This window comes from Adiantum capillus-veneris, chromosome 6 (genome assembly GCF_014529385.1).
Source record: "Adiantum capillus-veneris isolate H3 chromosome 6, ASM1452938v2, whole genome shotgun sequence".
Classification (NCBI taxonomy): Eukaryota; Viridiplantae; Streptophyta; class Polypodiopsida; order Polypodiales; family Pteridaceae; genus Adiantum; species Adiantum capillus-veneris.
In genome coordinates, this window is record NC_140936.1 from 107379842 (window position 1) to 107390290 (window position 10449).

Genomic DNA, 10449 nt, shown 5'->3' on the forward strand with positions numbered 1-10449 from the left:
CGCTCTGTCTAAACCAACCCCCACTCACCCAGACAGAAGAATGACCTTCGGGAGCGTGTGAGTGTCCCTAACTAGAACGCGAACTGAGGGAATGCCAGCCGCCTTGGTAGCTACTGAGGCGGCCGTGCAAGGTGTCTCCAGGATAGTCCCAATCGCTGAGCCTGTCCTGGACAAAAGTGGTAAGTACTCCCTCCGCAAACCAGGAAAGCAGAGATGAGGATGTTTGCCTCCTCTACCAGAACATCCGAAGCAGGGTCAAAATCATGTCTCCATTGTCGAAAGTGGGCTCGAGCTGCTCGGATGGTCAATGGACTCATGGTGATGACCTTGGACGCCATCTCGGAGGTCTCAAACTCGATCTGATAGTAGCCTCGTCCGAGTATTTGTACGTCCAAGATCTTGCCCACCTCTGCGAGAAGGCGGGCTTGGAGAAGGTCACGTAGCTCTCCTCTGCTGGGTCGGGTGCCGAGAATCTTGCAGATGACAGAAGTCGCATGCAAGCGCTCTACCTCTGCGGCTAGGCTCGCTTGCTCTATCGGTGAAAGAGTAAGTCGAATGGTGGGCTCAAATGGGTCAGGCGAGGGGGCTTCGGAAGAGTCCCTCTGTGGCGGAGTTGGAGCCTCCATCTGTGTCTACTACTTGTGTCGGAGAAGCGGATAGAGTAATTTCGCTGCAACAAACAGTGACGAGCACTCTCCAAAAAACCAGCACTGTCAAAGCCAATTGAAGGAAACCTTCGGAAAAAAAAGGCAGAGAGCAAAGAAAGTGCCGGGGGGGGGGTGGGGGGTAGCGGGCTGAGGGGGAAATGGGCAGCAGGCGGGGTGGGTTGGGCAGCGAGAGAGTGGCAGCATGCGTGCAGTGTGGGGTGCACAAGGGGCGTGCAGAGGGCTTGCTGTGCAGGGTGGAGTGCGCAAGGGGCGTGCAGGGGGCTTGCTGTGCAGGGGGCGGGTAGGGAGGGCTGCGCGAGGAGGTGAGGGCGAGGGTGCTACGGAGGGACAGAGGGGCAGGCAGCGATGGCGAAAAGGGGGGGCAGCAGCAACGAGCTTGGTGTATACGTCCCGGCTTGCGCTACTTGATGAACCACACCGTCTTTGGCCGGTTTGGGTTTCGAGGTGAGGACATGCAGTACCAAGTCGTTCATGCGTTGTTCTCTCTGGGCCTCACGCTCTAACTCCAAGGCCGCTCGCACTTGCTCACGCTCACGCTCCATAGTAGCCTTTCTTTCTTCGGCCGCTTCCTTTCTTACGTCAGTCGCCAAGCGCACTTGCACAAGCTCACGCTCAATAGTAGCCTTTCTTTCTTCGGCCGCCAAGCGAGCTGCTCCAAGTTGGCCTTTCATGCTTCGGCCGCTCAATAGTAGCCTTTCTTTCTTGGGTTTCCTGTCATGCTTCAAAAACACAATTAGGAATCGACACGCCCAAGAGGTCTTGGGTTACGTGCGACCGCAACAAGCCAAAAAAAAAAAGTTCTGTGGTTCTTGTGGTTCTTTCCTTGAGTGACACAGAACACTGCCAAAGCTCTGATACCAATGTAAGGTGCAACGGAAATGAATGTTGAACTTTGCTCAAGATGAGTGCTCCGAACTGTGGTCAAGGTTCCTTGGTCTTAGGGAAGGGAGAGCCTTCTGTTCTTTAATGAGAGAGTGCAATGGAAACAAACAAAGTGAATGGACACTGTGCGTGAGGGTGAATGAGACTGAGAGATAGAGAGAGAAGAGAATACGACACCAGAGACGTAAAACCCTCCTCCGAAGGCCCCACTCGATGGCGAGAGTGGTCTACTATTGATTGCACAATCTGATACAAGTGTAAGTGGAAGCTGACTGATGCAAGTCTACTGGCTATGTCGAGGCCGACGATGGTGACGACGGAACGAGACTATGGCTGAAAACTGAATGCTTCGACGTTGACTATGGCTGGATTCTGCTGCTCCAAAAACGCTAAGGTTGGCTGATTTCTGTTGCTTTCAAACTCTGTTGTAATGCTGTCCAAAACGCTAAACAACCTGCTGTAAATCGCCCAACAAACGTTGTCTATGGTGCAGTAAAAACGTTGGATAGCCTGGCTGAAAAACGCTAGACAGGCTGATTGAAAACGCTGTATAGGCTGGCTGAAAAACGCCGGACAGCATGCACCAGAAGGGGCTATACTGCTGGGTCTTTCAAGCGATGATGGCTGATGTTTCCAAGGCTGAAAACGCTGAAGGGGCTGAGGTGATGGAAACGCTAGAGGTTCCTGTGGTTGGTCTTGCTTGAGAAGGTGCCTGTTGAGCAATGCTCCTGTTGCCTCTTCTGCCAAAAAGTGCTAGCTTTGGTTTGCTTATATATTATCTTAGCAAAATTGCCCTACCTAGTTTCCAACAAAAGTCACTTAATAAATAAGTGAAAAATGTCAAAAATAGGGAAAATAGGTTTAATGCATTTCCTTGATGGATTCTGATGGGAATGCTGATGATCTTGCTTTGTGCAACCGGAGGATATGCATCTAATCTAAGTGATTGGTCATGCATGGTCTGCGAACACTCACAAAAGTGCCAGATCACTTCCTATTCTAGACTGACTTGATTGAACTGAACCCTGGTCATGCTGAAGCTTGTCCACGGACACATAGGGTTGGATGTGTCACATGACACTAAGGCTGCCATTCTTTGTTCGTGCCACGCTTCTTGTCGTAACATCATGTCCATCATCGTCTTGACCAAAGCCTCTATAGGATTTGGTGCAATTCTTGGCGTAGATGGGGAGGGTCGGAAAAACCTCATGGTGGGGAAAATTCTTCTTCGCCACCTCCATGCTCATCACCTCTATGCGAAGTATCCATTCCGCTTCGAGCGATGACCATACACTGAAGTTGTGGGTTCTTAAGTTCACGAGGAACTTGGGTTTTTGAGTTCTTGAGGGTCTTAAGTTCTTGAGGTTCTTCTTTAATTCTTCTTAGCCACCTCCATGCGAAGTATCCATTCCGCTTCGAGCGATGACCATACACTGAAGTCGTGGGTTAAGAGTTCACGAGGAACTTGGGTTCTTGTGGTTCTTGGATTCTTGAGTTCTTGAGGGTCTTGAGTTCTTGAGGTTCTTCTTTAGCTTGCAATCTGTGTTAGAGAAGGATCTTCTCTTACCCGAGCTATACTCTTCCCTGCGGACGCACCCCTTGGCCTTGCGCTTACACCAAGGTTGCTTTTTCCCACCTCACGTTGATTGGCGGCCACTAAGTGCACGGTCTGCTCTCAATGAGTGAAAAGAGAAACAAGGGGAGGTTGGACAAGCCCTTCTTTCTTGGATTTCTTGTCACTCTTCAAAAACACGATTAGGAATCGACACGCCCAAGTGGACTTGGGTTACGTGCGACCGCAACAAGCAAAAATTTTTTATGTGGCTCTTTCCTTGAGTGATACAGAACACTGCCAAAGCTCTAATACCAATGTCAGGTGCAATGGATGTGAATATTGGACTTTGCTCAAGATAAGTGCTCCGAACAGTGCTCAAGGTTCCTTTTACTTACGGAAGGGAGAGCCTTCCGTTTCTCTAGTGAGAGAGTGCAAATGATCACAAACAAAGTGGTAAACACTGTGAATGAGGTGCTGAGATTGAGAGATAGAGAGAGAAGAATACGACACCAGAATGTTGTCAAACCCTCCTCCGAAGGCCCCACTCTCTATGGCGAGAGCGGTCTATCGCTAAATCTCTACAATGCTTTGGACTTGCCGACGTTGTCGACGACGACGAGACGGGCTGAAATCTGAAAATGCTAATGGTTGAAATCTGCAAATCTTTGTCTGCTGAATTTTGACTCTATGTCGGTGACGACGATGCGATGACGATGCGCTGAAAACGCAGATGTTGAAATATGCGTTTTCTGGGCTGAATCTGCAAACACTGGCTGATCTGACCGTGCGGCGAGAATTTGCAGCGGGAAGGTGAGATCTGCGAGGTTTGGGGGCTGCAAAGCGGTGTCTACACGCTGAAAACGCTGATGCAGAGAAGGTGATGACGCTGGAAAACTGCAAAAACGCTAGGCTGAAATTCTGATGCAAAAATGCTGGGCTGATTTGGGGCCTGATGCAAAAACGGTATGGTCTTGCTGTGTCTTGCTGTCGCCAGGTCGATCTGCAAATGCAAAACGCTGGGGCTGATCTGCAATTGCTGAAAACGTTGGGCTTCGTGATGGCTGAAAAACGCTAAGTCCTCCTGCCGGTCTTGCTGAGAAGGTACACTGTCAGAACTGGGTTCCCTGTTGTCTCTTCTGCCAGAAAGTGCTAGCGCTAGGTTTTCTTATATACTTGGTGAGTCAAATTGCACTACTCAGTTTCCCAACAAAGTCACGTATTAATAATAAGTGAAAAATGGGAAAATAGGACTACGCATTGTAAAAATGCTCTTGATGGGTTCTGATGGTAATCTAATGATCATGTTGTGTGCAACCAGAGGATATGCATCTACTCTAAGTGCCTGGACATGCACGGCCTGCGAACAGACTCACAAAAGTGCTAGAACACTTCCTAAACTAGGCTAACTGAATTGAACTGAACCCTTGTCATGAAGTAGCTTGTCGACGTACACATAGGATTAGATGTGCACGTGATATGTAAGTCTTTTGGTTTCAAGTGTCAGCCTAAATTACCATTTTTGTATATCGTTTGGAAGTTCCACAAAAATCCTATAAAATCGAGATTTATAGCTGTTTCTTGTAACACCTCTTTGATAAAGGTTTCCAAATGGCTTAGTTATTGTTTCAAAGCCATTTTACCTGGTGTATATGAACTTTGGAAAAATCTACTAAAGGAAGCAAACGTACCTACCGATTCAAGTTGGATTTTAAATGATTCAGTAGGTGTGATTCCTGTTATAAAGTTTTTGAACTCTTCAAGAAGCATTAAGGAGAAATCTTCTCCTTTATGTCTCCAAACTTTTGACTTTACAACACTATATACGAAGCTAAATTTGGAGGACCTTAAATTCAGAGTCAAGTCTCTTATTTCAAAAGTTTTCGCATACAAGTTTGAGAAGGATAGGTATAAGGTATTGCTAGTAGAAAAGTAAGCCTTAAACTTTGACTTCTTAGGGTTAAAAAGTAAGAATGTAGATGTAGACAGAGGAACAAAGAGATTCACCAGAATTGTAGATGACATTGACATCATATCTTGGTTAGATTTTCTTTTGGATAGTTTATATATAACCATCGGTGACTCTTTTCAAGCAAACAATTGGTATCCCTATGGGCACCAATTTTTTTTCTGGCTAATTTCTATCTTTTTACTTATGAGTTTGATTTTATGGAGCCTTTTGTCCTTGCTAACACTTGCCCAATATTTTTGCACAAGTTATGCAATGTAAGATGCTTTGTAGATGATCTTTTTGTTCTCGAAGGTTGACGTTTCTTCTTTAAAGATTCTATGTACTTGAGTACGAGTTCTGTAGGTGGAGGAATTTATCACAAGGAGTTATGTGAACTTAATTGTACCACAAAAGTGAGTGTTGTGCCCTTTTAGACCTTAAGATTTTTCAAACTCTCTTGGAATTGGAAGTAGATATCTATGATAAACGCATTGAACGGGAATATGCCAATCTAAATATCATCTGTATGCCTCACAATTTTTTGAACATTTTTCTTTTAGCTAAATACGGTGTCATTTGCTCTCAACTATTTAGATTTTCTCGTCTTTGTTCTAGTAAATTTGCTTGTGTTGATTGGTCGTGCCATCTTATTTCTTTACTCGTTGAGAAAGGATACTCATTCATACTCATTCAAAAGAATCATGAAAAACATTCGTTCATTTTTGCATCATAGTAAGTTTATTTTTAATGTTTCTTGTTTTGGAATGTTCAAGATGATCAGTAGTAAATTCAATAAAAGTGGTGAGCCCATTTATTGCTTGACTTAGTAACACACTATTTTGATGTTTTGATCTCTAGCGCTTTTAGTACTTTTGCTCTAGCTTGACAAATGCTAGCCTTTATCATCGCCGAGTATGCCCATCACTTGGTTTTATAGAGTACGTTAAAAGCATGACTGACCTCTATACAAACCTGCATCTACCCTTGGGCACTGACGACGTGAGTAGGGATGTCATAGCTGTTGTTCAAGCTATGCATGATAAAGGTGATAATCTTATTCATTCTGTTTGAATAAGCAATGAAGTTGAGGTCACATATTGTCAAGTTTGGATCTTTGTACTTCTTTGGTTATTTTCAGCCTCTTTTTCATAGGTTTGTAATATTATATTCAGTTCTAGTATTTACCTTACATTAAGACTTAGAATTTGTTCCTTTAGAAGTTGTTGTGTGGAGTCTGATTTCTAGGATTAAGTCTTTGAGATGTCTTATCCTTTTTAGTTTAAAGTTAGGTGCTTGTTTCAAGTTTTAACCAAGTAAGCCGCTTCCAACTTATTTTGCTTATGCCTTTTCTTAAAACATTTTTAAGTTAATAATGATTTGTTTTATTTAGTTTTGTTTAGTAGCATAAAGTGATTTAAAAGTTTTTTCCCTTGTTTTCTTGTGTCCCTTGCTTTTGTAGTTTTGTGAGTGTTTTATCCCCTGTTATAATTTGTGAGTTCAGACTAATATGAACTTATGGTCTACCATGGGTGTATACCTTGCACTTTCCTTTAAGGGGCAATCTGGGCTTATCTTGGATTCGTCTAGGTGTATATTTTTATAGCCACATTGCATCTAGAACGAGAAACGGACTTGGAGTGGAGAAAGCAAATGAACTTGTTTTTGTCAATGCAAACTTACGAATGCTTTGCAAGTGAGCATCCAAAGTGATAGACCCTTTTCTACAATGGGAGATGGAGACAAAGGCAGAGATGCTTGGAGAGGAGGATCTATGCATGAGGATGAGCCTATGCTTGGATTGGGATGATGTTCATGACATCCAAGAAACCACTACGGATTGGGAGGCAAGAGGCTCTTCTGCTCTTACCCAGGGGTGAACATGAGGCATGAGTCGTGACTGATTGCTCATTGGCTTTTGTTTCCTTTGTACTTGTTGTGCATTGCACCACTACATGAGTGATTGAGTCTAGACCCGTCTCCTAGTGACTCTTAAAGTTTTTATTTTGCACTTTAGCCTCTACATATTGTTTTGTAGCCACTTGTAGTGCCTTCGCTTGCCTTGTAAGCCATCGTCATGATCTATCTTCTTTTTGCTCCAAGCTTGTGTGGAGTCTGGGACTCTATTCAACTTTAAGTTAATGTTCTTTCTATGAAGAATCAAGATGCTTTTATGAATTGTGACTCGTGTCATGTGTTGTGTGTAGTGCGTTTGCAACCGGTTGCAGCGTAGCGTGCGGCGCAATCGCGTGTAAGCCCTAAGCTTCAATGAAAAGCATTCCGAAATACGATTCTACTAGGACTAATGGGCTCTCCACTAACATATAGGTTGAATCCAACCTAATTTAAGCATATTTTAGGTTTATCGTTCTAGCGCCCGTTCCCATTCCGTTGTTCTAGGCCCCCCCCCCCCCCCCCCCCCCCCCCCCGTTCCGGAAACGTTCTAGAGGCCGCCGTTCCGGTTCCCAATTCCTGTTCCATGTAACTTCGCTAGAAACTTCATGGCTACCCTCCCCTTCCCCGTGTCCACGTGTTGTGTTGATGTGTAGATAACCAAGTTCAACTCCAATCAGCATGACCAGTCTATCTGCTGAATAAGTACAGTATTTGCTGCTGTACCCAATCAGTTTGTTGTAAGCTGTCAGCTAACTGCAAGAATTTGTAGACCACTCCTTTATGTGCATCGGTGTTTTTCTTTTGATCTTGTTTATGAATCCAAAGTGATAGTATCTTAACAAAACTTTTTCTCTAAACGGTTCATAAAACCTGTTTCAGGTATTTGAATGACGTCAACTACTTTGGAGGATTTGAACAGGATGATTTGGATCAGCTTTTTGAGGCAATGCAGTCTAACTTCAAAGCATGGGTGTCTGGTTTTGCTCCGTTGGCTGTGGGGGATGATATGGATTCCTTTGCAGTACAAGAGTTTAGCAGAACTCTTTTTAGCGTGAGGCCTGACATAGCATATGGAGTTGCTAAGGTAATTTTTGAGAGCGATTTTCGGGGTGTTTTGCCTTACGTGACGATCCCGTGCCATATCTTACAAAGCAATAAAGATCTTGCAGTGCCTGTAGTTGTATCTGATTATTTGCATCAGACTCTTGGAGCAAAGAGCATTGTGGAGATTCTACCAACTGAAGGGCACCTGCCACAATTGAGTTCTCCGAATGTTGTCGTTCCTGCATTGCAACGGCACCTACTTCTTGAACTATGATTACTCTGGTGGTTATTATTCCCCAGACAGACAGTTAGTACAATGTTGTAACTTGTGATTGAATCTCCACCCCCTTCATGCTTTGCATGATTATCCCAAAGCCTTACTGATTGCTACAATCATCTGTCTGCGTACATCTGTACTTGATCTTGTCACTGGACTTTCTACCTGCTGATATCAGATAGATGCCTCCATATTTTGCTGCTCTTATTTAGGTATGAAGTTAAGCTACCTCTTTGCCCTAGCCAAAAGTTCTGACCCAAAGACCCAACGGTCCCTGTGGATCTAGATTATTTAACTAGTTGTCTCTCTCTCTCTCATTTTCTGTCAGCAAAAATCATGTGCTTATCATCGGTAAAGGGACATTATTGAGCATATGTCAGTTATTTTTGCTTTTTGAGCCAATGCAATTAGAGCCAACAGGGTGTAATTAAGACGATGTTAACGCCTGTTGGTCTGTGCCTATGTGTGAAGAAATGAGATTCGAGCAGTTGTGAACTACTACTGTGTATGTAAATTTTATTTTAGTGCTGCAGGTAAGTGATGTAGAGCCTATGTTTGATTTTCGCAATTGTATTTTGTCATGTCATTGTTTGTGTCCTCGCCATCTACATTTACCTGGTGTACATGTGCTAGCTCATTAGTTGACATCTTAGTGTGAAGATTATCAAACGCAACTTGAACCCCTGAAGTGAACTGTTGATTGCTTGTGCTAAGTGCTTGTGCTTGTAAGTTGTGATATCACGGATGTGCTTGTGGTAGATCTTTTTGTACTGCATATTAAAAAGTGGCACAAGTGACACAATCCTCCACCCATCTCAAGTGAGGGGATTGACGGCTGGGGTTGCACGCAATTCTCGAGGGTGTTTTGTGAAACAAGACAAAATTTGTGGTTGGCGAGGGAAGACGGACTCAAGCCCATGTCTTTCACTGAGCGAGCTGGGTGAACTATTTATGTGTGAGCTTGTGAGATACTGCTGGATTCTCCCTTCTCCCTCTCAAGCCTCAATAGCCTATGTAGCCATTGACTCGTGCATGAGAGCCCTTGCCTACCAAACACTACCATAAGCACCAACACCGAAAGCAAGGTGGGGAGGGTGCCACCGTTCTAACACGCCCCTTCCACTTGTTCAGCCATTGTTCCATCTGAACGGATTGTCGTGCATGAGTAGCTAGGGCGGTCATTCCTTATGCATCCCAAGGCTCATTGTTAGCTGCAAAAATTCTTGGCCATATGTTGTCTTGCATGTGGGGTTGAATAAAGAGACCTAGTATGTACACGTACTTTGTAACGTACATGGTACGTACACGTACATCGTGTACGTTACAATGTGTGTACATACGTACGTACTAGCATACTAATAAAGAAACTCAGTTTCTTTATAAGATGTTGACGGATATTCTCTCTCCACACCCTTCCCCAAAGGAAAATCCACGTCAACCTCCACTCTCTGTGGACGTGTTGCAAGCAAGAGAGCGAGAGACGGAGAGCCCCTACGAATACCACCCTTTGGGCTCCCCTCACGCGACTCCTGCTCCCATCCCCTCTCTGCGTATCTTGAAGATGCACACGTTTCTTTTGTGTCGGGCGAGCCTAAAGGCAGATAGGTAGCCATGCCTTGCTCGAGAGAGAGAAATGAAATGAAATGATATGTTATATTAACGTCTTCAAAAGGCCAAAATTACCTATGAGGCCAAGAAGTTACAATTGGTGAATTTGATACCATGTATGAGTATGGAAATTATGCAAATTATGGAAATTACAAACTTAACAAAGAACTAACACTAGAACACTAAGGAAAAAGGAAATAGGGGGGCAGGTGGGGTGTGTGGGTTTAGATGAAATCTCTCATCGGTCACTGTCGGATCTCATCGACCTCCTTCATGGTCAGTATTCTGGTTGGGCGTCTTGCATGTCGAGCTAGAGTGATCTGTGTCTTCTGTTGCAGCCTTCGTCAGTAGTGGGGGACCCCCTGAGGTCGTGGGTGTCTGGATCTGCCAAGTTTAGTTGGGCTCGGTTAAGTAGCGTACCTCTAGTATGAGTAGGCTCTGAGATTTGCTGTAATGATTGCTTCGTTGGCTCTCCTTTGGATGGTGTAAAGAAATATGTGATTCGTCTCTGAGACAATCTTTCCCCTGATGTCCTTAGCAAGCTCTCCCTAAGTCTGTGCAGCTCTAGTAGGAA

General features: G+C 44.4%; 1 protein-coding gene across 2 annotated transcripts in view; it reads left to right on the top strand.

The window, feature by feature from the left end:
- Positions 1-8713, top strand: part of LOC147456044 (karrikin insensitive 2 receptor CA-like) — a 39909-nt gene extending 31196 nt beyond the window's left edge. Inside the window, exons 3-4 of one of the 2 annotated variants that reach the window (XM_086514620.1) lie at positions 7826-8030; positions 8125-8713. In XM_086514620.1, the coding sequence (XP_086370746.1) occupies positions 7826-8030; positions 8125-8208 (289 nt within the window). In that variant the 3' untranslated portion in view covers positions 8209-8713. Of the gene's footprint in view, positions 1-7825 lie in introns of both variants that reach the window. The other variant, XM_086514619.1, reaches the window with a different exon arrangement.
- The last annotated feature ends 1736 nt before the right edge of the window (positions 8714-10449 follow it).